The sequence below is a fragment of the Chlorocebus sabaeus genome, chromosome 24, assembly GCF_047675955.1.
Source record: "Chlorocebus sabaeus isolate Y175 chromosome 24, mChlSab1.0.hap1, whole genome shotgun sequence".
Taxonomy (NCBI): Eukaryota; Metazoa; Chordata; class Mammalia; order Primates; family Cercopithecidae; genus Chlorocebus; species Chlorocebus sabaeus.
The window spans coordinates 78494511-78517822 of record NC_132927.1 but is presented as its reverse complement, the minus strand read 5'-3'; the positions used below and the strand labels follow the sequence as shown (position 1 = coordinate 78517822).

The window sequence follows — 23312 nt, the reverse complement described above, 5'->3', positions numbered from 1 at the left end:
TGGAAAAAAAAATTTTAAGTTACAATTAAAAGAGAGCAGAAACATCTGCAACATAATGCAAATGTATCTATAAGATACTACCACATGAAAATGAAATTTTACCCAAAAAAACGTTAAAACACTCAAATTATGCAGGTAAGGGCAATTTACGTATTTCAGATTTATCTTGTTTAAAATAATTTTTTGGTGTAGTTTTAAAAGCCTCGCCTCCTTTTACCCTTCAGGGAATAGCGCCCCACTAAAAGAGAACACTATTGTAACGATACTTTCAGGCAAGAAACTTGTCTTTATGATGTAAACCAGGGCTACCAGATCCAGATAAGGTTTGCCATTAGGATGCTTCAGAAGTAATAACCTTCAAAGAAAAAAAAATTTTTAAGTAATTCCTGCATTAATAATTGCTAGTTAGTGAATTTAGTTTTTAAGCACATTGTATTTTTATATAAATATAAATGTTTAAAACTTAAAATTCTAAACTTAATTTCCAGAGACAAAATCAATCCTTTCACTCTGAACATCAACGTCAAGATGGCAGCTTCTTATTTGACAGTTACTCTTAGTATTTCTTTAACTATATTTTACATCTACTGAGCGTTTCAGAGCCTTAAAATTCATTACGATTATTATACTATTAGTTACAACGTGCATTGTAACATTCCCTTTTTAAAGAGGTGCAAATAGAAGTTAAATAACTTATCCAAGGTCACCCAACAAGTCAGTGACAAAGTTGGGAGTAGGAGTAAAACTTCAGCCCCTAGACTGAAGACTACTTCAAGCGTTTGCAATTCCAAAAGAGGAAGGAAAAAAAAAAAAAAAAAAGGTCAAGCGATTTACCCTCAATAACTTCCAATAGTATACTCTAAATACAGTGGTACACTTATTATCATAAACACTAATAAAAAAAGATTCACCGTGAATGAAAGAAACAACTTTGCTACATTTAGATACCACTGTCATTTCCCTAGCTCTTGTAACAAACGAAAATCCTGCACTGGATCTGGCTATATGAAATCCTAGGGAATGTTCACTCTTCAATATGAGCAATTTATTTTCATGCTAACATGCATTTGCGAATTAATCTTTTATCACCTTGTCCTATTTGGAGGTGCTGTGGGATGCATTTATTTCCTCACTCTTCCATAACATCAAGTCAAAGACTACAATCTCAAAACTAAGCAATTCTCAGTGAAAACATAGTTACATAGCCAATGAAAGAAAAGCTCTAATAAATGGCTGCTTTTAAAGAGATACTTTTAAAGGATGCTTACATGCTTCAGAGAATTACTGGTAACTCGCCTGCCAAGAAGGATGGTCCCTTTAAAGTAGCCTTTAAGGCATCATCCCTCCCTGTTTGGGACACAGTCTGACTTGTTGGACAAGACTAATCTGGGCACTCTACACACAACCCCTCTGAACCAGCTTAGTTCATTGCAAACATCATTTCAACTGTAGTACTCAGCCCTTCGCATACTACAAGGGACAAGATGACTCTCCTTAACAGTCTTTCAGAACGTCCCCTCGGCGGACACTGACAGCCGACCTCCCGCGGATGTTTTTGGAAATAGAAATGTTAACACCAGGAGAGGCTCCTAGGAAGTGTCAGTGCGGCAGCAGGTGGAGTAGCCCTGCGTGCCGAGCAGGTTCTTTCTGACCTAGTCTCAGTCCTCCGCTTCCCGGCCCCAGTTCCGCCTTACAGAGATCTTGTTAAGCCGTCTTGCGCCCCTGTTCTCTAACCCAGGGCGAGACTTCCAACCCTCCAGGGAGGCGAGGCAATCGAAGCAGACAAGACGGCCACCCCACCTCTTCCGGGGACTCGCAGGCCCGCTCCCTGGCCATGTCAGAGCCTGATGGACCAGGCTGGAGGGGACGCAGCCGGCTCCCCTGGGAGCCTCCCAGCCAGAACCCCGCGTCCCACGGTCCCTTTCCACAGCCCCCACCCCTTCGAAACGCCACCGCCACCACCCTCCTCACTCCTGAATCCCCTCTCCTCAGGAGTACCCCAGTGGAGGGAGTTACCGGCCCACTCAAAAGTAAGAGCGACGGCCACCCCTCTCGGTCACCCTGGCCCCACTGTCACCGCCCTGCTCCCGCCTCTACCTACGCCGCTGGCTGACCCCGGTGACGCCCGGGTCGGTACCTTGCGGACCCCCTTGTAGATATAGAAGTAGAGCTCCCGGCCCACATTGAAGCAGAGGCGGTCGCCGTTGCCAGACTGGTCGTTGAGGTTTACGAAGGAGACGCGGACAGGGTTGGATCCCTGCGAGTTGAAGGGCACCCGGTTGGGCCGGCTGTACTCCGAGTGTGGCAGCAGCTTGTACAGACCTTCCCGGGTGGTGAATTGGGTCTTAATCTCGTTCATCTCCTTCCCTCCTCCCTCCGTCGCCATCTTGGAAAGCAGCGTTCATCCTGCCCTAAGTGCCCGGATCACGCCCACCGCGCAGGCGCTGTTCTCGGTGCTCCCTCTTCCCCCACCCCTTGCCTTTTCCTTGTCGCCCCTCCCACCCGCGGGCCAGCCCCGCGAAGGCGGGCCGAAGGGAAGGGGCGGGCTTGTTTACGGCCCGACTGCGCAGGCGTGCTCACCTGGCGTGCTCCACCCGGCTGGGCGTCCGCAGGCTCCTCCCCTGGGCGTGGCCTCCGGGCGGCCCGGCTGCTTCCCAGGTGATGTCGGTTCCAGCCGGTGGGGTCTAGTTGACGGTTCCGCAGCCACCAGGCCCAACGGAAAGCCGATCAGGGGGAACCGCGGCGGGGCTGGTGTCAGGAGCCTGAGGTGAACTTGAGGGTGCTTCCTCAGCGGTCTCCCCCCCTGCCCTGAGGGGCGCCGGGACCCCAAAGAGCGGAGGAAGAGCGCCACCCCGACTGCCACCCCTTCGGGGCCAGCACGCGGGGTACCCTACAGGGAGCGCGGATGCCCCTGTGTTCGGGCGGGGACGGCTCCACCCCTCCTGGGCCCTCCCTTCGGGACCGGGACTGTCCCGCCCAGAGAGAGTGCTGACTACCCGCGCGACCGTCTGGATCCCCGGTCAGGAAGCAAGCCCCTTGGAAGCCTCCTCGCCGCCGTTTCTGAGAAGGTACCGAAGGACTCAAGCTTTACGCTTCACTATGTTTTATTTCAGGCCGGGTAGGGGGAGAGAAGAATGTGGTACAGCATGAATATCCTAATTCCTATGTGTGGTGAGCACTGGCGGCCTCCGCTTCTTAGCGGAGGTTTGTCCTTTCCAACTGTTCAGAGACACGCGGCGGGGAAGCGCTCTGGGAACCGGGGACTGAATCTATGCAGGATTCACTTCTCTTGCTCAGTAGTTTACGAAGAGCTCTTAATAAAATTTAAGGTAATTGGTTTTTTTTTTCCAGAAGGCTCAGGTGGAGTCAGTGAGATTATTTACTAGGAGATCCATAGGGATAGTTGTATGCATGTAATGTACAGGGTCTAGATTTGTAAGAACGGGCACACGTGTCAAAGTAAGATTAAACAATCACTATTTTATACCTGGGTTTCTTGGCATGTTGCACCAGAATAGGAAAGTTTCTAAAGTGACAGAAACATTCTAATAGAATTCCAGGGAGGAGGGAAGCCAACATCTGTAACACCAAGAATCAACTATTCCTGAAAGTTCAGATTATATCTTGAGGGACACAAAAGAAGTGAATGGAGGGAATTTCTAAAGTAGGAGGAATCTAAATCATAAACATCTTCTGTATTATAAAGCAAATAGATACCAATAGAAACTGTGCCAATGATGTAATAATACATTTGCATTGTGTTGGGAAAAAAAGAAAAAAAGCACTGAAGTCCTACTTAATTAATAGAGCCTTAGAAATGCTTAAAATTTTTTCTTAGAATTGTTTCGATGTTATCCGACTTTACCTAAAAGTCAAATCGAGATCAGAAATCTTAATACACCAAGGTATGTTCTGTGGTTCCCATGGCTAGATCCCAAACTCCATACTGTGCTATTTTACATTGAAAACACATATTTTACAATAATCAACTTGAAGGATAGTGACATCTTGAATCTTCTAAAAATAATTGATCTGTATCTCCTAATTATCAAGAGGAAAAAAGTGTAATAATATTTTGGGGGGAAAAGGCCAGGCGCAGTGGCTCACGCCTGCAATCCCAGCACTTTGGGAGGCCGAGATCAGGAGATCAAGACCATCCTGGCTAACATGGTGAAAACCCGTCTCTACTAAAAACACAAAAAAATTAGCGGGGCATGGTGGCAGGGGCCTGTAGTCCCAGCTACTTGGGAGGCAGAGGCAGTAGAATGGCGTGAACCTGGGAGGCGGAGCTTGCAGTGAGCCTAGATCGTGCCACTGCACGTCAACCTGGGCAACAGAGCCAGACTCTGTCTCAAAATATATATATATGTGTATATATATATGGGGGAAAAAAAACCCAGTAAGCAAAAGTTAAAACAAAATTTTGTATTATTCCTTAATTAACCACAACATTCTATTTCCCATAATACCTATGTAATTTAAGCATTCTATCAAGATTTACCGTATATAAATTCAACATTTTATTATAATCACAGTAATAGACTATTCACTTTGTCTCATGCATAGCCTTTGGTTTTTTTTTCTTTTTTTTTTGGACGGAGCTTTGCTCTGTTACCAGGCTGGAGTGCAGTGATGTGATCTCAGCTCACTGCAACCTCTGCCTCCCAGGTTCAAGTGATCCTCCTGCTTCAGCCTCCCGAGTAGCTCAGACTACAGATGTGCACCACCATGCCCAACTAATTTTTGTATTTTTGGTAGAGATGAGGTTTCACCACGTTGACCAGGATAGTCTTGATCTCTTGACCTTGTGATCTGCCCTCCTTGGCCTCCCAAAGTGCTGGGATTACAGGCATGAGCCACTGTACCCGACCCCATGCATAGCCTTTGAATAATCTCTGTTTTTATTCTTTTTCTCTCGTAGCTTTCTTCCCCCATATTCAAAGATTCAATAAGTAACACCCAAAACTAAATAACTAGGCCTGAATGGCCAGGCATGTTGGCTCATGCCTGTAATCCCAGCACTTGGGGAGGCCAAGGCGGGCGGATCACGAGGTCAGGAGTATGAGACCAGCCTGGCCAACATGATGAAACCCCATCTCTACTAAAAATACAAAAATCAGCCAGGCGTGGTGCCACATGTCTGTAGTCCCAGCTGCTCGGGAGGCTGAGGCAAGAGAATCGCTTGAACCCGGGAGGTGGAGGTTGCAGTGAGCCGAGATCTCACCACTGCACTCCAGCCTGGGCGACAGAACGAGACTCCATCTCGGGAAATAAATAAATAAGTAGATAAATAAATAAATGGGCCTGACCTAATTTTATTTCTGATTTTCAATTTCAAACCGGGAATTTATTTTTATTTTTATTTTTTTGTGGTAGAGTCTCACTCTGTTGCCCAGGCTTGAGTGCAGTGGCACAGTCTCAGCTCACCTCTCCACCTCCCAGGTTCAAGCAATTCTCCTGCCCCAGCCTCCCAAGTAGCTGGGATTACAGGCGCATGCCACCACACCCAGCTAATTTTTGTGTTTTTAGTAGAAACAGGGTTTCACCATGTTGGCCAGGCTGGTCTCAAACTCCTGACCTCAGGTGATCCACCCACCTCAGCTTCCCAAAGTGCTAGGATTACAGGTGTAAGCCACCGCACCCAGCCTCAAACTGGATATTTCTTTTTTCTTCTTCTTTCTTTGTTTTTTTTTTTTTTTTTTTTTTTTTTTTTTGAGAGAAGTCTCGCTCTTGTCCCCCAGGCTTGAGTGCAATGGCTCGATCTCAACTCACTGCAACCTCTGCCTCCTGGATTCAAACGATTCTTATGCCTCTGCCTCCCGAGTAGCTGGGATTAAGGCACCCGCCACCAAGCCCAGCTAATTTTTGTATTTTTTAGTACAGACGGGGTTTCACCGTGTTGGCCAGGCTGGTCTCGAACTCCTGACCTCAGGTGATCCACCCACCTCGGCCTCTCAAAGGGCTGGGATTACAGGCGTGAGCCACTGCACCCGGCCTAAACCGGGTATTTCTTTTTTTTTTTTTTTTGAGACGGAGTCTGGCTCTGTCGCCCAGGCTGGAGTGCAGTGGCCGGATCTCAGCTCACTGCAAACTCCGCCTCCTGGGTTCACACCATTCTCCTGCCTCAGCCTCCCGAGTAGCTGGGACTACAGGCGTCCGCCACCTCGCCCGGCTAGATTTTTGTATTTTTTTTAGTAGAGACGAGGTTTCACCATGTTAGCCAGGATGGTCTCGATCTCCTGACCTCGTGATCCACCCGTCTTGGCCTCCCAAAGTGCTGGGATTACAGGCCTGAGCCACCGTGCCCGGCCTTTTTTTTTTTTTTTTTTTTTTGAGACAGAGTCTCACTCTGTTGCCCAGGCTGGAGTGCAGTGGCATGATCTCGGCTCACCACAACCTCTACCTCCTGGGTTCAAGCGAGTCTCAGCCTCCCGAATAGCTGGGACTACAGGCGTGTGCCACCACGCCGGGCTAATTTTTTTGTATTTTTAGCAGAGATGGGGTTTCACCATGCTGGTCAGGCTAGTCTCGAACTCCTGACCTCGTGATCCACCTGCCTCGGCCTCCCAAAGTGCTGGGATTACAGGCATGAGCTACCGCGCCCAGCCTAAACCTGGTATTTCTAAATAAATTCATCAGTCTCTAAACTTTATCAGTTATTTTTTCAGTTCAAACTTGAATCATTTTAATGGTTTTGTGAATTAATTCCTTCTAAACAACTACCAAAGTAATTTTCTAAAAACAGTGCTTTAGGCATTACATATTCTTTTGTCCAAAAACTTTCAATTATTTGAAATATCCACACAGTTTAAGTCATACACCAGTACTTCTCAGCCTGTTTCTTACCTACTGCATAAATCCTCCATTCCAGTCAGACGGTTCTGCTCTCATCCTTTTTTTTTTTTTTTTTTTTTTTTTTTTGGAGACAGAGCCTTGCTCTGTCGCCCAAGCTGGAGCATAGTGGCTCAATCTCGGCTCTCTGCAACCTCCACCTCCTAGGCCCTGGCAAACCTCCCAAGTAGCTGGGACTACAGGCATGTGCCACCATGCCCAGCTAATTTTTGTATTTTTTGTAGAGACGGGGTTTTTTTTTTTTTTTTTTTGAGACACGTCTCACTCCGTTGCCCAGGCTGGAGTGCAGTGGTGCAATCTCGGTTCACTGCAACCTCTGTCTCCTGGGTTTGAGCGATTCTCCTGCCTCAGCCTCCCAAGTAGCTGGGACTACAGGCGCCCGCCACCATGCATGGCGAATTTTTGTATTTTTAGTAGAGACAGGGTTTCACCATGTCAGCCAGGCAGGCCTCGAACTCCTGAGCTCAAGCAATCCACCCACCTCTGCCTCCCAAAATTCAAGGCATGAGGCACCATGCCCAACCTGCTGTCATCCTTAGCTATGTCCCTTGCTTGAGATGACCTTCCCCTGACTGCCCCCCTTTTACCTTCATAGTGTATTCTTTAAGAACTAGTTAAGGCTGGGCATGGTAGCTCATGCCTATAATCCCAGCACTCTTGGAGGCTGAGGCAGGCGATCACCTGAGTTCGGGAGTTTCAGACCAGCCTGACCAACATGGAGAAACCCTGTCTCTACTACAAATAAAAAATTAGCCAGGCGTGGTGGCACATGCCTGTAATCCCAGCTACTAGGGAGACTGAGGCAGGAGAATCGCCTAAACCTGGGAGGCAGAGGCTGCGGTGAGCCAAGATCACACCATTGCACTCCAGCCTGGGCAACAAGAGCAAAACTCCGTCTCGGGGAAAAAAAAAAAAAAAAAAAAGAACTAGTTTAAATCCCATTTTCACCAAGCCCTGGGTGATAAAACCATATTTGAAACCAAGGATTCTTAACTCGGGACCCATAGCTGGCTTCAGGGAATGTTTGAACTCCCTATAATTGTGTTCAAAATTTTGTGTACATATTCATTATATCATTAGAGTCTTATCAGCATGTGCTAATTATCTTGTTTTGTTTTGTTTTGAGATGGAGTTTTGCTCTTGTTGCCCAGGCTGGAGTGCAGTGACGTGATCTTGGCTCACTGCAACCTCCGCCTCCCGGGTTCAAGCAATTCTCCTGCCTCAGCTTCCTGAGCAGCTGGGACTACAGGCATCCGCCACCACGCCCGGCTGATTTTTGTGTTTTTAGTAGAGATGGGGTTTCACCATGTTGGCCAGACTGGTCTTGAACTCCTGACCTCAGATGATCCACCCACCTCAGCCTCCCAAAGTGCTGGGATTACCGGCCTGAGCCACTGCGCCTAGCGCCTACCCCTCTACCATTTTTTCCTTTTTTTTTTTTTTTTTGAGACAGAGTCTGGCCCTATGGCCCAGGCTGGAGTGCAGTGGCACGATCTCAGCTCACGGCAACCTCCATGTCCCAGGTTCAAGCAATTCTCTTGCCTCAGCCTCCTGAGTAGCTGGAATTACAGGTGCGTGCCACCAAGCCAGGCTAAATTCTTTTGTATTTTTAGTAGAGACAGGGCTTTGCCATTTGGCCAGGTTGGTCTCGAACTCCTAACCTCAGTTGATCTGCCTGCCTCAGCCTCCCAGAGTGCTGAGATTAGAGGCATGAGCCACCACGCCCAGCCCCCTTGTATTGATATTTATATTTTTTACATATATGCTCCCTTTTATCCAGATTGTCTGCACACTTAAGCATAAGAGTAACCTCATTAAAATTCTCTGTAGTCTCAATTTTTTTCTTTTTCCTTTTTTTAGAGACAGGGTCTCACTATGTTGCCTGGGCAGGAAGTACAGTGGTACCGGCCTGGCTCATTGCAGCCTTAACCTTCCAGGCTCAAGCCATCCTCCTGCCCCAGCCTCCTGAGTAGCTGGGACTACAGGAATGTACCACCATGCCCAGCTAATTTTTAATTTTTTTCTTTTTTTGAGACTGTCTTGCTCTTTTGTCAGGCCAGAGTGCAGTGGCATGATCTCCACTCACTGCAACCTCCGCCTCCCGGGTTCAAGCAATTCTCCTGCCTCCGCTTCTTGAGTAGCTGGGACTACAGGTGTGCGCCACCATGCCCAGCTAATTTTTGTATTTTTAGTAGAGATGGGGTTTCACCATGTTGGCCAGGATGGTCTCGATCTCTTGACCTTGTGATCCGCCTGTCTCGGCCTCCCAAAGTGTTGAGATTACAGGCGTGAGCCACCATGCCCGGCCATTTTTTAATTTTTTATAAAGACAGAACCTCACTATGTTGCCCAAGCTAGTCTTGAACTCCTGGACTCAAGTAATCCTCCTGCCTCAGCGTCACAAAGTGTTGTGATTACAGGTATGAGCCAGCACAGCCAGCCTGTATTCTGAAATTTTTGAGTGACTGTATTTGCTACATTGTTGTAACTTTCAGGATGCATCAAAAATTCCTCACTCATGAATTCCATGTTCTTGTAGGGAGAAGACAAAGGATAAGCAATAACAGAAAGGCAATAAACACAACTAAGTACATCATGTAGTGATTAGCAGTAGGAAAAATGTAGGTCAGGGTAAAAGAGAGATTGAGAATATGTCAGGTAATTTGCAGTTTCAAATATGTTGGTCAAAATAAGACTCTTTGAGACAGTGACATTTCTGTAAAGACTTGAAAGAAGTAAGGAGGTGGCCCATGGGAAGAACTGGTGTAAGAGTGGACCAAGCACAGGAAAAAACCACAGCAGAGGCCCCCAAGGCAGAAGTGTGCCTAGTGTGTTCGGGGAATAGTAAGAGGGCCATTGTGGCTGGAGCAGAGTGAGCAGGGAAACCATTGCAGGGTTTAAGAATTTATGTGTTCGCTGGTTTGAGAATAGATTTAAGGAAGCAAGAGTAGAACAGAGGCCGGGCGGTGGCTCACACCTGTAATCCCAGCACTTTGGGAGGCCGAGGCGGGCGGATCACAAGGTCAGGAGATCCAGACCACAGTGAAGCCCCGTCTCTACTAAAAATACAAAAAACTAGCCGGGCGAGGTGGCGGGCGCCTGTAGTCCCAGCTACTCGCGAGGCTGAGGCAGGAGAATGGTGCAAACCCGGGAGGCGGAGCTTGCAGTGAGCCGAGATCGAGCCACTGCACTCCAGCCTGGGCGACAGAGCGAGACTCCGTCTCAAAAAAAAAAAAAAAGAGTAGAACAGGAAGGTCACTAAGGAAGCTAACTGTAGTAATCAGGCCACAGGTGCCAGAAACTTGGACTAGGTAGCAATTGAGATGAAAAGAGGCTGCAGAATCCTACATATACTCTGAAGGTAAAGCCAAGAGGATTTCCCAGCAGATGGGATGTGGCTTGTGGGAGAAATGAAGGAGTCAGGAATGACTCCAAAGTAGACATAAGCAACTGGACGATGGAAATGCCATTAACAGAGATGAGGAAGGCTGAGGAGGAGCACGTTTTGAAAGGAAGATCAGGAATTCCATTTTCACATATTGGGTATGAGATACCAGACATTCAGAGGGAACGTCCAGAAGGCAGTTGAATAATCAAGTCTGGAAGGAGGTCTGAGCTGCCCAGCTGTATTCTGCAGTTATCAGCAAATAGGTGGTATTTAAAGCCTGGATAGGCTGGGCATGGTGGCTTATGCCTGTAACCCCAATACCTTGGGTGGCTGAGGCAGGAGAATCACTTGAACCCAGAAGTTCAAAACCAGCCTGGGCAATATGGCGAGACCTTGTCTCTACAAAAACATTTTAAAATTAGCCTGGTGTGGTGGTGTATTCCAGGAGTCCTAGGAGGCTGAGGCAGGAGGATCACTTGAGCCCAAGAGGTTGAGGCTACAGTGAACTGTGATTGTACCACTACATTCCAGCCTGGGCAACAGAGGGAGACCCTGTCTCAAAAAACAAAAATTAACTCAAAATGGATTAAAGACCTAAATGGAAGAACTAAAACTATAAAACTGGAGCTATGACCACACTACTGCACACCAGCCTGAGCAACATAGCAGGACCCTGTCACAAAAAGAGAATGGACAAAGGATTTCTGCAAAGAAGTTACACAAATGGCCAGTGAGCACGTGGAAAGATTCACAACATTATTAGCAATCAAGTAAATGCAAATTAAAACCACAAGGAGCTATCACTTCATATACACTAGGATGGCTATAATCAAAAAGATAAATAATAACAGGTGTTGGTGAGAATGTGGAGAAATTTAAACCCCCATATACTGCAGATAGGAAGGAAAAGTAATACAGTCAATATGGAAAATAGTCTGGCAGTTCCCTAAAAGTTTCAACAGTTACCATAGGACCCAGCAATTCCAATCACGTGTATATACCCAAGAGATATCAAAACATATTTGCACAGCCGGGCATGGTAGCTCACGTCTGTAATCCCAACATTTTGGGAGGCCAAGGTGGGTGGATCATGAGGTCAAGAGTTCAAGACCAGCCTGACCAACATGGTGAAACTGCATCTGTACTAAAAATACAAAAATGGCCGGGCGCGGTGGCTCAAGCCTGTAATCCCAGCACTTTGGGAGGCCGAGATGGGTGGATCACGAGGTCAGGAGATCGAAACCATCCTGGCTAACCCGGTGAAACCCCGTCTCTACTAAAAAAAATACAAAAAAAAAAAAACTAGCCGGGCGAGGTGGCGGGCGCCTGTAGTCCCAGCTACTCGGGAGGCTGAGGCAGGAGAATGGCGAGAACCCGGGAGGCGGAGCTTGCAGTGAGCTGAGATCTGGCCACTGCACTCCAGCCTGGGCGACAGAGCGAGACTCCGTCTCAAAAAATAAATAAATAAATAAATAAATAAATAAATAAATAAAAATACAAAAATTAGCCGGATGTGGTGGTGCACGCCTATAATCCCAGGTACTCAGGAGGCTGAGGCAGGAGAATCACTTGAACCTGGGAGGCAGAGGTTACGGTGAGCCGAGATCACACCATTGCTCTCCAGCCTGGGTGACAGAGCGAGACTCCATCTCAAAAAAAAAAAAAATTTTCACACAAAAACTTATACGTGAATGTTCACAGCAGCATTATTCAAAATAGTCAAAAAGTGGAAACAAACCACATGACCATCAACTAATGAATGGATAAACAAAATGTGGTATATCCATACAATAGAATATTAATCAGCTATGATAGAAGGGAATGTAGTGGCCGGGCGTGGTGGCTCACGCCTGTAATCCTAGCACTTTGGGAGGTTGAGGCGGGTGGATCATGAGGTCAGGAGATCGAGACCACCCTGGCTAACACGGTGAAAGCCCGTCTCTACTAAAAATACAAAAAATTAGCCAGGTGTGGTGGCAGGCACCTGTAGTCCCAGCTACTCGGGAGGCTGAGGCAGGAGAATGGCATGAACCTGGGAAGCGGAGCTTGCAGTGAGCTGAGATCACGCCACTGCACTCTAGCCTGGGCGACAGAGCGAGACTCTGTCTCAAAAAAAAAAAAAAATTAGCCGAGAATGGTGGCATGCACCTGTAATTCTAGCGACTCAGGAGACTGAGGCAGGAGAATTGCTTGAACCCAGAAGGTGGAGGCTGCAGTGAGCTGAGATCAAGCCACTGCACTTCAGGCTGGGCGACAGAGCAAGACTCCGTCTCAAAAAAAAAGAAAGAAAGGAATGTAGTATAGAGACAGAAAGTAGATTCGTGGTAGCCTACGGATGGGAAAATGACAGGGAAGGAATCATGACTGCTAATGAGACCAGGGTTTCTTTTAGAGGTGATAGTTGCACAGTTCTGAATATACCAAAAACCACTGAATTATAGTCGTTGGGTGAATTATATGTGCAGTTAAAAAAAAATCAAAACTGACCAGGCGCAGTGGCTCATGCCTGTAATCCCAGCACTTTGGGAGGCCGAGGTGGGTGGATCACGAGGTCAGCAGATCGAGACCATCCTGGCCAACATGGTGAAACCCCATCTCTACTAAAAATACAAAAAATTAGCCATGCATGGTGGCAGGCACCTGTAATCCCAGCTACTTGGGAGGCTGAGGCAGGAGAATCACTTGAACCCGGGAGGTGGAGCTTGCAGTGAGCCAAGATTGTGCCATTGCACTCCAGCCTGGGCAAAAAGAGTGAAACTCTTTCTCAAAAAAAAAAAAATCAAAATTAGCTGGGCAAGCGTAGTGGCACACACCTGTAGTAATCTCAGGAGGCTGAGACAGGAGAATTGCTTGAACCCTGGAGGCAGAGGTTGCAGTGAGCTGAGATCACGCCACTGCACTCCAGCCTGGGCGACAGAGTGAGACTCCGTCTCAAAAAAGAAAAAAAAAATCAAAACTAGAGCCACTCTATCTATAGTATTCAATTTATTTTTCAAACAGCTGCTAAATTATCCAGACATAACTACTTATTAGGTTGTTTGAACTGTACCTGATAAATGGAACTGTTAGATTTTTCTATTGGTCCAGGGAGTGTCATAAAGAAATTCTGAAACACTAAGGGCTCTGAGAACCAAGAAAACTTGGGAATCGTCATAAGGCATAAACCTTTCTCATTTCTTACCTTCCAACTTATACCTCCCTTCTTATCTCTATCTGAACCCATTCTTACTCTTCTAGGTTAAAAGAAGAAGAAGTACCTCTTCTTTTCTTTTCTTTTTTTTTAAGATGGAGTCTCACTACTTGGCCGTGGCTGGAATGCAGTGGCGTCATCTCAGCTCACTGTAACCTCCGCCTCCTGGGTTCAAGCAATCCAACTGTGTCAGCTTCCCGAGTAGCTGGGACTACAGGCATGTACCACCATACCCAGCTAATTTTTTTTTTTTTCCCAAGATGGAGTTTCACTCTTATTGCCCAGGTTGGAGTGCAATGGCGTGATCTTGGCTTACTGCAACCTCTGCCTCTTGGGTTCAAGAAATCTCCTGCCTCAACCTCCTGAGTAGCTGGGATTACAGGCACCTGCCACCATGCCCAGCTAATTTTTTGTATTTTTAGTAGAGACGGGGTTTCATCATGTTGGCCAGGCTGGTCTCAAACTCCTGACCTCAGGTGATCCACCCACCTCGGCCTCCCAAAGTGCTGAGATTACAGGTGTGAGCCACCACTCCCATCCTAGTTTTTTTTTTTTTTTTTTTTTTTTTCTTGAGACGGAGTTTCGCTTTTGTTGCCCAGGCTGGAGTGCAATGGCTCGATCTCTGCTCACCGCAGCCTCCACCTCCTGGGTTCAAGCGATTCTCCTGCCTCAGTTTTCTGAGTAACTGGGATTACAAGCATGGGCCATCATGCCCGGCTAATTTTTTTTGTATTTTTAGTAGAGACGGGGTTTCTCCATGTTGGTCAGGCTGGTCTTAAACTCCCAACCTCAGGTGATCTGCCCCCCTCAGCCTCCCAAAGTGCTGGGATTACAGGCTTGAGCCACTGCTCCCAGCCCTGTCCTAATTTTTGTATTTTTGGTAGAGATGGGGTTTCACCATGTTGATCAGGCTGGTCTTGAACTGCTGACCTCAAGTGATCCACTGGCCTCTGCCTCCCAAAGTGCTGGCATTACAAGTGTGAGCCACCGTGCCCAGCTACCTCTTTTCAAGATCAGTTTCTTCACTATGCTCACATTGTAACAAATTCCTGGTCTCCTCTAGGACACCCTGCTCCAGCAGCAAGTTACTGTTTGTCCTGGGCAAACTGCCGCACTGCACTGCCTCCTCCCATGTAGTGTAAGCCTGCTGAGCAAAGAAGGGAGCAGCACAGAGGAACCAACGGTCATTTCTGCTTGAGAGTTTGGCAGCGTGCTAGTGATTGTCAATAGAATTGCTTCTTTCTCCAGTTGAAAACAAAACACGGCTGGTGTGGTGGCTCACACCTATAATCCCAACACTTTGGGAGGCCGAGGCGAGAGGATAGCTAGAGCCCAAGAGCTCACAACCAACCTGGCAACATAGCAAGGTCCTGTCTCTATAAAAATAAGATTAGCCAGGCATGGCGACACATACTTGTAATCCCAGCTACTCAGGAGGCTGAGGTGGGAGGATCGCTTGAGCCCAGAAAGTCAAGGCTTCAGTGAGCTGTCTTCGCAATACTGCATTCCAGCCTGGGCCACAGAGCAAGACGTTGTCTCAAAAATATATATATAGGCCAGGTGTGGTGGTTTACGCCTGTAATCCCAGCACTTTGGGAGGCTGAGGCGGGCGGATCACGAGGTCAGGAGATCAAGACCATCCTGGCTAACACAGTGAAACCCCATCTCTACTAAAAATATAAAAAATTGGCCGGGCGCGGTGGCTCAAGCCTGTAATCCCAGCACTTTGGGAGGCCAAGACGGGCGGATCACGAGGTCAGGAGATCAAGACCATCCTGGCTAACCCGGTGAAACCCCGTCTCTACTAAAAAATACAAAAATCTAGCCGGGCGAGGTGGCGGGCGCCTGTAGTCCCAGCTACTCGGGAGGCTGAGGCAGGAGAATGGCGTGAACCCGGGAGGCGGAGCTTGCAGTGAGCTGAGATCCGGCCACTGCACTCCAGCCTGGGCGACAGAGCGAAACTCCGCCTCAAAAAAAAAAAAAAAATATATATATATATATATATAAAAAATTAGCCGGGCATGGTGGCAGGCACCTATAGTCCCAGCTACTTGGGAGGCTGAGGCAGGAGAATGGCATGAACCCGGGAGGCGGAGCTTGCAGTGAGTTGAGATGGTCCCACTGCACTCTAGCCTGGGCAACGGAGCGAGACTCTGTCTCAAAAAAAAAAAAAATGTATGTATGTATGTGTATATATATATATATGAAATAAAACAAAACACCTCTGCCTATTGCTTACTGTCTCCAGTCCCAGCCTTGAGTCACAGCTGTCTCCTACCCCCTCAAATAAATATAACTCCATGTGTGCTATTTTAATTATCTTAGACTCTAGGGTTAAGACTGAAATGTGGGTTCCAAACCGTAGTAATAAAGGGAAAATACAGGAAGAAAATAAGAGAATTAACTGTCATAAGGCTGGGACATTCTGCCACAGTCGCAGAACTAATTGAATTATTAGAGTATGTTAGAACTGAACTCAAATTAGGACAGAACTCATGGTAGCTTTGTTTTTCATTGTTAAGCTCCTCCAGTAAGAAGTAAAACAACAGCTTATCCAAGCAGCCTAATAAGCATTGTGGGTTTTATCTTTGCAAAGATTAGAGCAAGGACGTTCAAGCTTAATAGCCTCAATAACAGTTTCTAACTTTTTTCTGTCTGAGATCCTAAAACAGGAACGATGAGATTTTTAAAAGAGCTAGTGTGCTATATGTAAAGAAAAAATTAACATGTTACTTATATATAATGAGAAGTACTTATTGAGAGGAGGCTATGAAGAGGTGATTTAAAAAAAAAAAAAGAAAATAAAAAAGTACTTCTCACTCTCTGAAGAGCCTCATCAGCATTATTGGCCTGTTGAGAAGCAGCCAGTAAAGCTGAGTGATTTTTAGCCATAGATTGCTGTAAAGTAGTAGTCGGGGCCTGTGGCAGGAAGTAAGATTCATTTGTTAATTTAAAAATTCATTTTAGGAGTTACTGTTTGGGAAAACAAAAACACAGTTTATGATATTAAAAGAATCTAGTTGGCCGGGCGCAGTGGCTCACGCCTGTATTCCCAGCACTTTGGGAGGCCGAGGCAGGCGGATCACAAGGTCGGGAGATGAAGACCATCCTGGCTAACAAGGTGAAACCCCATCTCTACTAAAAATACAAAAACGAAATTAGCCGGGCGTGGTGGTGGGCACCTGTAGTCCCAGCTACTCGGGAGGCTGAGGCGAGAGAATGGTGTGAACTCGGGAGGTGGAGCTTGCAGTGAGCCGAGGTTGCTCTGCTGCACTCCAGCCTGTGTGACAGAGGGAGACTTCGTCTCAAAAAAAGAAAAGAATCTAGTCGAGGATGCAGTCTGTATCTACCCATTTAGACTCTGAGTTTATTGAGAGGAGGAGCCATTCTTTTTACACTTTAAGAACCCCCTGGCCGGGCGCGGTGGCTCAAGCCTGTAATCCCAGCACTTTGGGAGGCCGAGACGGGCGGATCACGAGGTCAGGAGATCGAGACCATCCTGGCTAACCCGGTGAAACCCCGTCTCTACTAAAAATACAAAAAACTAGCCGGGCGAGGTGGCGGGCGCCTATAGTCCCAGCTACTCCGGAGGCTGAGGCAGGAGAATGGCGTAAACCCGGGAGGCGGAGCTTGCAGTGAGCTGAGATCCGGCCACTGCAGTCCAGCCCGGGCTACAGAGCAAGACTCCGTCTCAAAAAAAAAAAAAAAAAAAAAAAAAAAAAAAAAAAAATCCCCTAAGATATTGCTAAGCACGTGGTAAATAATCAACACATACTGAATTGGATTTCTAGTTTGTTCCTCTTCCATATTCTTCACATTTTTGCCTTTTTTTTTCTCTTTTCCTGGTGTTTCCATTTCCACTTGTCCCCTTACTGAGTTACGGTAACTTGTAGTTCCTCATATCTGTCACACCTGTGCTTGCATGCCTTTGCATAAGTGAGATTCCCTTTCCTCTCTGTTCATCAGAGGGAATAGAAGGCCACTCATCCGAGAAGACTTCACTCCAAAAAATCACTCCTGCCTGGTATGTTCTCTGCTTATTCATCCCTCACTTTTCAACTTAAAGGCTGCTTTCTCAGAGAGGCTTTCCCTGAGGCCACAAATGTAAGTTATGTCACCTTATTTTCTTATGGAATTATTTCCTGTATAGCACTTAGCACCATTTCTAGTAATACATAGATCATACACACACACATATTTATATGTTTTCTTAAATAAAAACCACCTCCCCCAGTAGACCATAAGCTCTTTGAGAAGAGGAGTCCTACGTTTTTTGTTTGGCATCTTGTTTGTAGATTGGGGCCTGACATTCAATAGGTACTCAATACATGCTTGCCAAATGAGTGACTCACCTCCTTTGAGAAACATTCTCTTTCAGCACCTTATGTTAATACTTAACTTTATTATGACATTTATTACATTGCTGTCTCATCTCACTAGGTTGTTAGCTACACACGATTGCAGTTCATAGACTTGAAAACATGCTCATGCATGCTTGCTTTTCTTATACCTTCCCCCTGAGGTTAAACTCTGCCTTAGGTCACATTACTCATGCTTTCAGATAGCTCTGCTTCCAGCTTTCTGAAGGGCAGGGTGGGGGGTGTTCAGCCCCTTGTTTATTTTATATATTTGGCTTTCAGGTAAATATCTACTTATGCCCGTTGTTCACTCACTTCCTTAGTCCCAGCTCATTCTGCTTCTTCCTAAAAAATAACAAAAACAAAACACTCCTGTCCTTGGAGAATAATTTTTGCATATGGTCACATTTCAGTTGAGTAGGATAGAATATTGAATTTGCTGGACAAGTTTTAACATTGCAAGAATTATCAACTGGGTTTTTATTGTGGCTCTAGATCTGTTTGTTGGGATAAGAAAAGATTATGAGGTTAGGCACAGTGGCTCGTGCCTGTAATCCCAGCATTTTGGGAGGCTGAGGCAGTCAGATCACTTGAGCCCAGGAGTTGGAGACCAGCCTGGGCAACACAAGGAGCCCCCATCTCTACAAAAAATTTAAAAAATTAACCAGATATGGTGATACATGGCTATGGCCCCAGCTACTCAGGAGGCTGATATGGAAGGAAGGCTTGAACCCAGGAGTCTGAGGCTTCAGTGATCTGTGATCACACCACTGAACTCCAGACTGGGCAACAGAGTGAGACTGCATCTCAAAAAAATAGAGATTATGAATATGGGCATTGAATGACTTTTCTTTTTACCATGTCTTTCTCATCTATAGCAATGCTTTATAGATTGTTGGTGCTCGATAACTATTTAGTGGATTGAATATATACTCAAAAAAGAGCGCTGGACTTAAGGTCAAAAGACATGACATAAATTCTATTCATGATCCCATTATTTAATATTGTGACAGTATAGTACATAGTACATAGAAGTTTTAAATGAAATTATTATTTCTATATGATTATATGTTGGAAATCTAAGAGGATCAACTGAAAAACTGTGAGGAACAATAGGAAGCCAAGCATGGTGGCATGCACCTGTAACTCCAGCTAACCAGGAGGCTGCGGCAGGAGATTGCTTGAGGCCAGGAGTTCAGGTTTACATTGTAAGTCATGATAGCGCCACTGCACTCCGGCCTGGGGAATGTAGCTAGACTCCCATCTTTAAAACAGAAAAAAAGAAACGATAGACAATGTAATATAGCAGATTTAAAAATTAGCGTTCAGGCCAGGCACAGTGGTTCACACCTGTAATCTCAGCACTTTGGAAAGCCAAGGTGGGCAGATTACCTGAGGTCAGGAGTTCGAGACCACCCTGGCCAACATGGTGAAACCTCACCTCTACTAAAAATACAAAAATTAGCTGGGCGTGGTGGCGAGCACCTGTAATCCCAGCTATGTAGGAGGCTGAGGCAAGAGAATCACTTGAACCCGGGAGGCAGAGGTTGCAGTGAGCCAAGATCGTGCCATTGCATTCCAGCCTGGGCAACAGAGTGATACTCCATCTCAAAAAAAAACAAAAATTAGCATTCAAACATCAATAGTTTTCTCTTCTTTCTCTGTCAAATAGTAACTAATTAAGTATAATGGAAGAAAATGTCACATTCACAATAACAAAATAAGATAAATAGGCTGGATGTGGTAACTCCCACCTGTAATCCCAGCATTTTGGGAGGCAAAGGCCAGGAGTTCATGACCAGCCTGGACAACAGAGGGAGGCCCCATCTCTACAAAAAATTTAAACATTAGCCAGGTGTGGTGGCACACACCTGTGGTCCTAGTGTCTCAGGAGGCTGAGGTAGGATAATTGCCTGAGCCCAGGAGGTTGAGGCTGCAGTAAGCCATGGTCACATCCCTGCACTCTAGCCTGGGTGGCAGAATGAGACCCTATCTCAAAAAAAAAACAAAAACAAAAAACTCATGGTTGCTAGTATACATCTCACAGGGAAGTGGGGTGCCTTTAATTGCATTGACTGCAGTGTGAATGGTGCCCACTGAGATGAGCCACACAGTTTATCTGAATATATTTAGAAAATGTTCATATGTTCATAAACTATCTGGACATAGTGGCTCATACCTGTAATCCCAGTACTGTAGGAGACCAAGGCGGGAGGATCCCTTGAGACTAGGAGTTTGAGACCAACCTGGACAACATAGTGAGATGCAATCTCTAAAAAAAAAAAAACCCGCAAAGTTTTTAGAAACTACTTGAAGAACACTGTTAAATTCTGAAGAAACAAAATAATTAAAACACCTCATTCTTAGGTAACAAGACTCAACATTGCAGAAATGACAGGGGTTGTTTTGTTTTGTTTTGTTTTGAGACGGAGTCTCGCCCTGTCGCCCCGGCTGGATTGTGGTGGTGAGATTTCCTCTCACTGCAAGCTCCGCATCCCAGGTTCACGCCTTTCTCCTGCCTTAACCTCCCGGGTAGCTGGGACCACAGGCGCCCACCACCACGCCCGGCTAATTTTTTGTATTTTTAGTAGAGAAGGGGTTTCACCGTGTTAGCCAGGATGGTCTCCATCTCCTGACATCGTGATCCACCCGCCTCAGCCTCCCAATGTGCTGGAATTACAAGCGTAAGCCACTGCACCCGGCCTTGTTTTTCTTTTTTGAGACAGAGTATCGCTCTGTCGCCCAGACTGGAGTGCAGTGGTTGTGATCTTGGCTCACTGCTGCCTCCCAGGTTCAAACAATTCTGCCTAACCCTCTCAAGTAGCTGGGATTACAGGGGCCCACTACCACACTTGGCTGATTTTTTGTGTTTTTAATAGAAACGGGGTTTCACTGTGTTGGTCAGGCTGGTCTCGAACTCCTGACCTCAAGTGATCCACCCACCTTGGCCTCCCAAAGTACTGGGATTACAGGCATGAGCCACCGTGTCTGGCCAAAATGACAGTTCTCTCTGGATCAGTGTGTAAGTTGAATTCAGGCCAAATCAAAATCAACAGAATTTTATTTACAATTTGTCAGAATTATTCTAAGTTTCATTTGGAATAAGCATTTAAGAATCACTCTGAAAAAGAAAGAGTATTGGCTGGGCATGGTGGCTCATGCCTGTAATCCCCGCACTTAGGGAGGCCGAGGCGGATGGATCACCTGACGTGACGTCAGGAGTTTGAGACCAGCCTGGCCAACGTGGTGAAACCCTGTCTCTACTAAAAATACAAAAATTAGCCGGGCGTGGTGGCAGGCACCTGTAATCTCAGCTACTTGGGAGGCTGAGGCAGGAGAATCACTTGAACCCAGGAGGCAGAGGTTGCAGTGAGCCGAGACCGTGCCATTGCACTCCAACCTGGGCAACAGAGTGAGACTCTGTCTCAAAAAATATATATAAAACTAAAAAATAAAATAAGAAAAAGAAGAGTAATGGCAGGGGTAGAGTGGGGGAACTTGCCTCCCAGATATAATGTATTATAAAACCTCTTAAGCCAGGCACGGTGGCTCATACCTGTAATCCCAACACTTTGGGAGGCCGAGTCAGGTGGATCACAAGGTCAGGAGATCAAGACCATGCTGGCTAACACGGTGAAACCCCATCTCTATTAAAAATACAAAATAATTAGCCGGGCTTGGTGGTGGGCGCCTGTAGTCCCAGCTACTTGGGAGGCTGAGGCATGAGAATGTCGTGAACCTGGGAGGCAGAGCTTGCACTGAGCAAGATCGCACCACTGCACTCCAGCCTGGGCGACAGAGCGAGACTCTGTCTCAAAAAAAAAAAAAAAGAAAACTCTTGAAACAGATCCTTTTCCTAAAATGGAATAAGTACAGAATTAGGCCCCAATAAAAATGGACATATGATATAAATGGCAGGATTAATTTAAGAAAAGGTATTGGAACAATCAACTAACCATTTATAATTTTAAAATTGAATTCTTCCCTCCTCACTCCAAAATAAACTCCAGATAGAGCAAACATTTTAATATTTAAAAAAACCATAAGAGTCCAAAAAGAAATGACTTGAATAAATATATTTATAATCTTGAAGTGAGGAAAGCTTTTCTAAACATAGCCCAAAATTCAGAAGCCATAGGATATTTTTATTTTATATCTTGCATGACACAAGACACCATATGAAAAGACAACAAGCTTGGAAAAAATATTCACAATACATATGGCAAGGGATTAACATCCTTAATAATAAAAACTTATGTCGAGCAATTAGAAAGAAAAAGTAACCCAGTAGAAAAAATAGACAAAGGACATAAGCAAGCAATTCACAAAAGTTGCATTCATTAGGATTTTTGTTGATGACTTTTGAGTTTCCTGTTATGCCTAGAAAGAATTTCCCCACTCCGGGATGTTCATTGTTTCTGATAACTAAAGAAATGCAAATTGGAATAATTTTTTACTCTCACATTGGAAAATATCAACTATCAATATAAAATTGATAATAGTGTTAGCACAGATGTTAGTGTTGGCACAAGTATTAAGAAACAGAATGGGTTCACATCCTTGGTGAGGGAAAAAAACAGGCATTTTGATTTTCCATTAGTGAGAATGTAAGTTGCCATTATTTATTTGGAGGGCAATTTGATCATTTCTGTTGAAATATTTATTGTAGTTATGTGATTTGACTCAACTCAAGTTCTAGGACTTTCCCCTCATAAATGTACAAAGATTATGTGTATAAGGATTTTCACCAAGACATCATTCTTTTTTTTTTTTTTTTTTTTTTGAGACAGAGTCTCACTCTGTCTCCCAGGCTGGAGTGCAGTGGCCGGATCTCAGCTCACTGCAAGCTCCGCCTCCCGGGTTTACGCCATTCTCCTGCCTCAGCCTCCCGAGTAGCTGGGACTACAGGCGCCCGCCACCTCGCCCGGCTAATTTTTTGTATTTTTAGTAGAGACGGGGTTTCACCGTGTTCGCCAGGATGGTCTCGATCTCCTGACCTCGTGATCCGCCCATCTCGGCCTCCCAAAGTGCTGGGATTACAGGCTTGAGCCACCGCGCCCGGCAAGACATCATTCTTAATAGTGAAAAATTGGCAATAATCCAGATACCCATCAATAGAGAATTCAACAAATAAATTATGGAAATGACATACTTCACAGCTGTTGAACCGTGAATTCATAAACTTATATAGACTGACATGAAAAGATCATCAAAATATATTAAATGAAAAATACAGGCCTGGTGTGGTGGCTTACACCTGTATCCTAGCACTTTGGGAGGCCGAAGCAGAAGCATCAATCATTTAAACCCAGGAGGTTGAAACTGCAGTGAGTCATGATCACACCATTGCACTCCAGCCTGGGCCACAGAGCAAGACCCTGTCTCAATGTTATATATATGTGTGTATATTACAGATTAGTATGTATAATATTTCATTTTCTGAAAAGCAGAATTTTTTTTTTTTTTTTTTTGAGACTGAGTCTGGCTCTTGCTGCCCAGGCTGGAGTGCAGTGGTGCAATCTCA

General features: G+C 45.7%; 1 protein-coding gene and 1 long non-coding RNA gene across 25 annotated transcripts in view; one reads left to right on the top strand and one right to left on the bottom strand.

Annotated features, from left to right (window-relative positions):
* Window positions 1–2443, bottom strand: part of WDR20 (WD repeat domain 20) — an 84086-nt gene extending 81643 nt beyond the window's left edge. For 5 of the 24 annotated variants that reach the window (XM_037984528.2, XM_073011329.1, XM_037984529.2 and 2 more), the window contains exon 1: window positions 2102–2434. In XM_037984528.2, the coding sequence (XP_037840456.1) occupies window positions 2102–2386 (285 nt within the window). In that variant the 5' untranslated portion in view covers window positions 2387–2434. Of the gene's footprint in view, window positions 1–2097 lie in introns of all 24 variants that reach the window. The other 19 variants (XM_007987889.3, XM_007987891.3, XM_007987888.3 and 16 more) reach the window with 10 other exon arrangements.
* Window positions 2444–2619: 176 nt separating this feature from the next.
* Window positions 2620–23312, top strand: part of LOC103229733 (uncharacterized) — a 37071-nt gene continuing 16378 nt past the window's right edge. Inside the window, exon 1 of the long non-coding RNA XR_012091089.1 lies at window positions 2620–3068. This is a non-coding gene — a long non-coding RNA (uncharacterized lncRNA). The remainder of the gene's footprint in view (window positions 3069–23312) is intronic.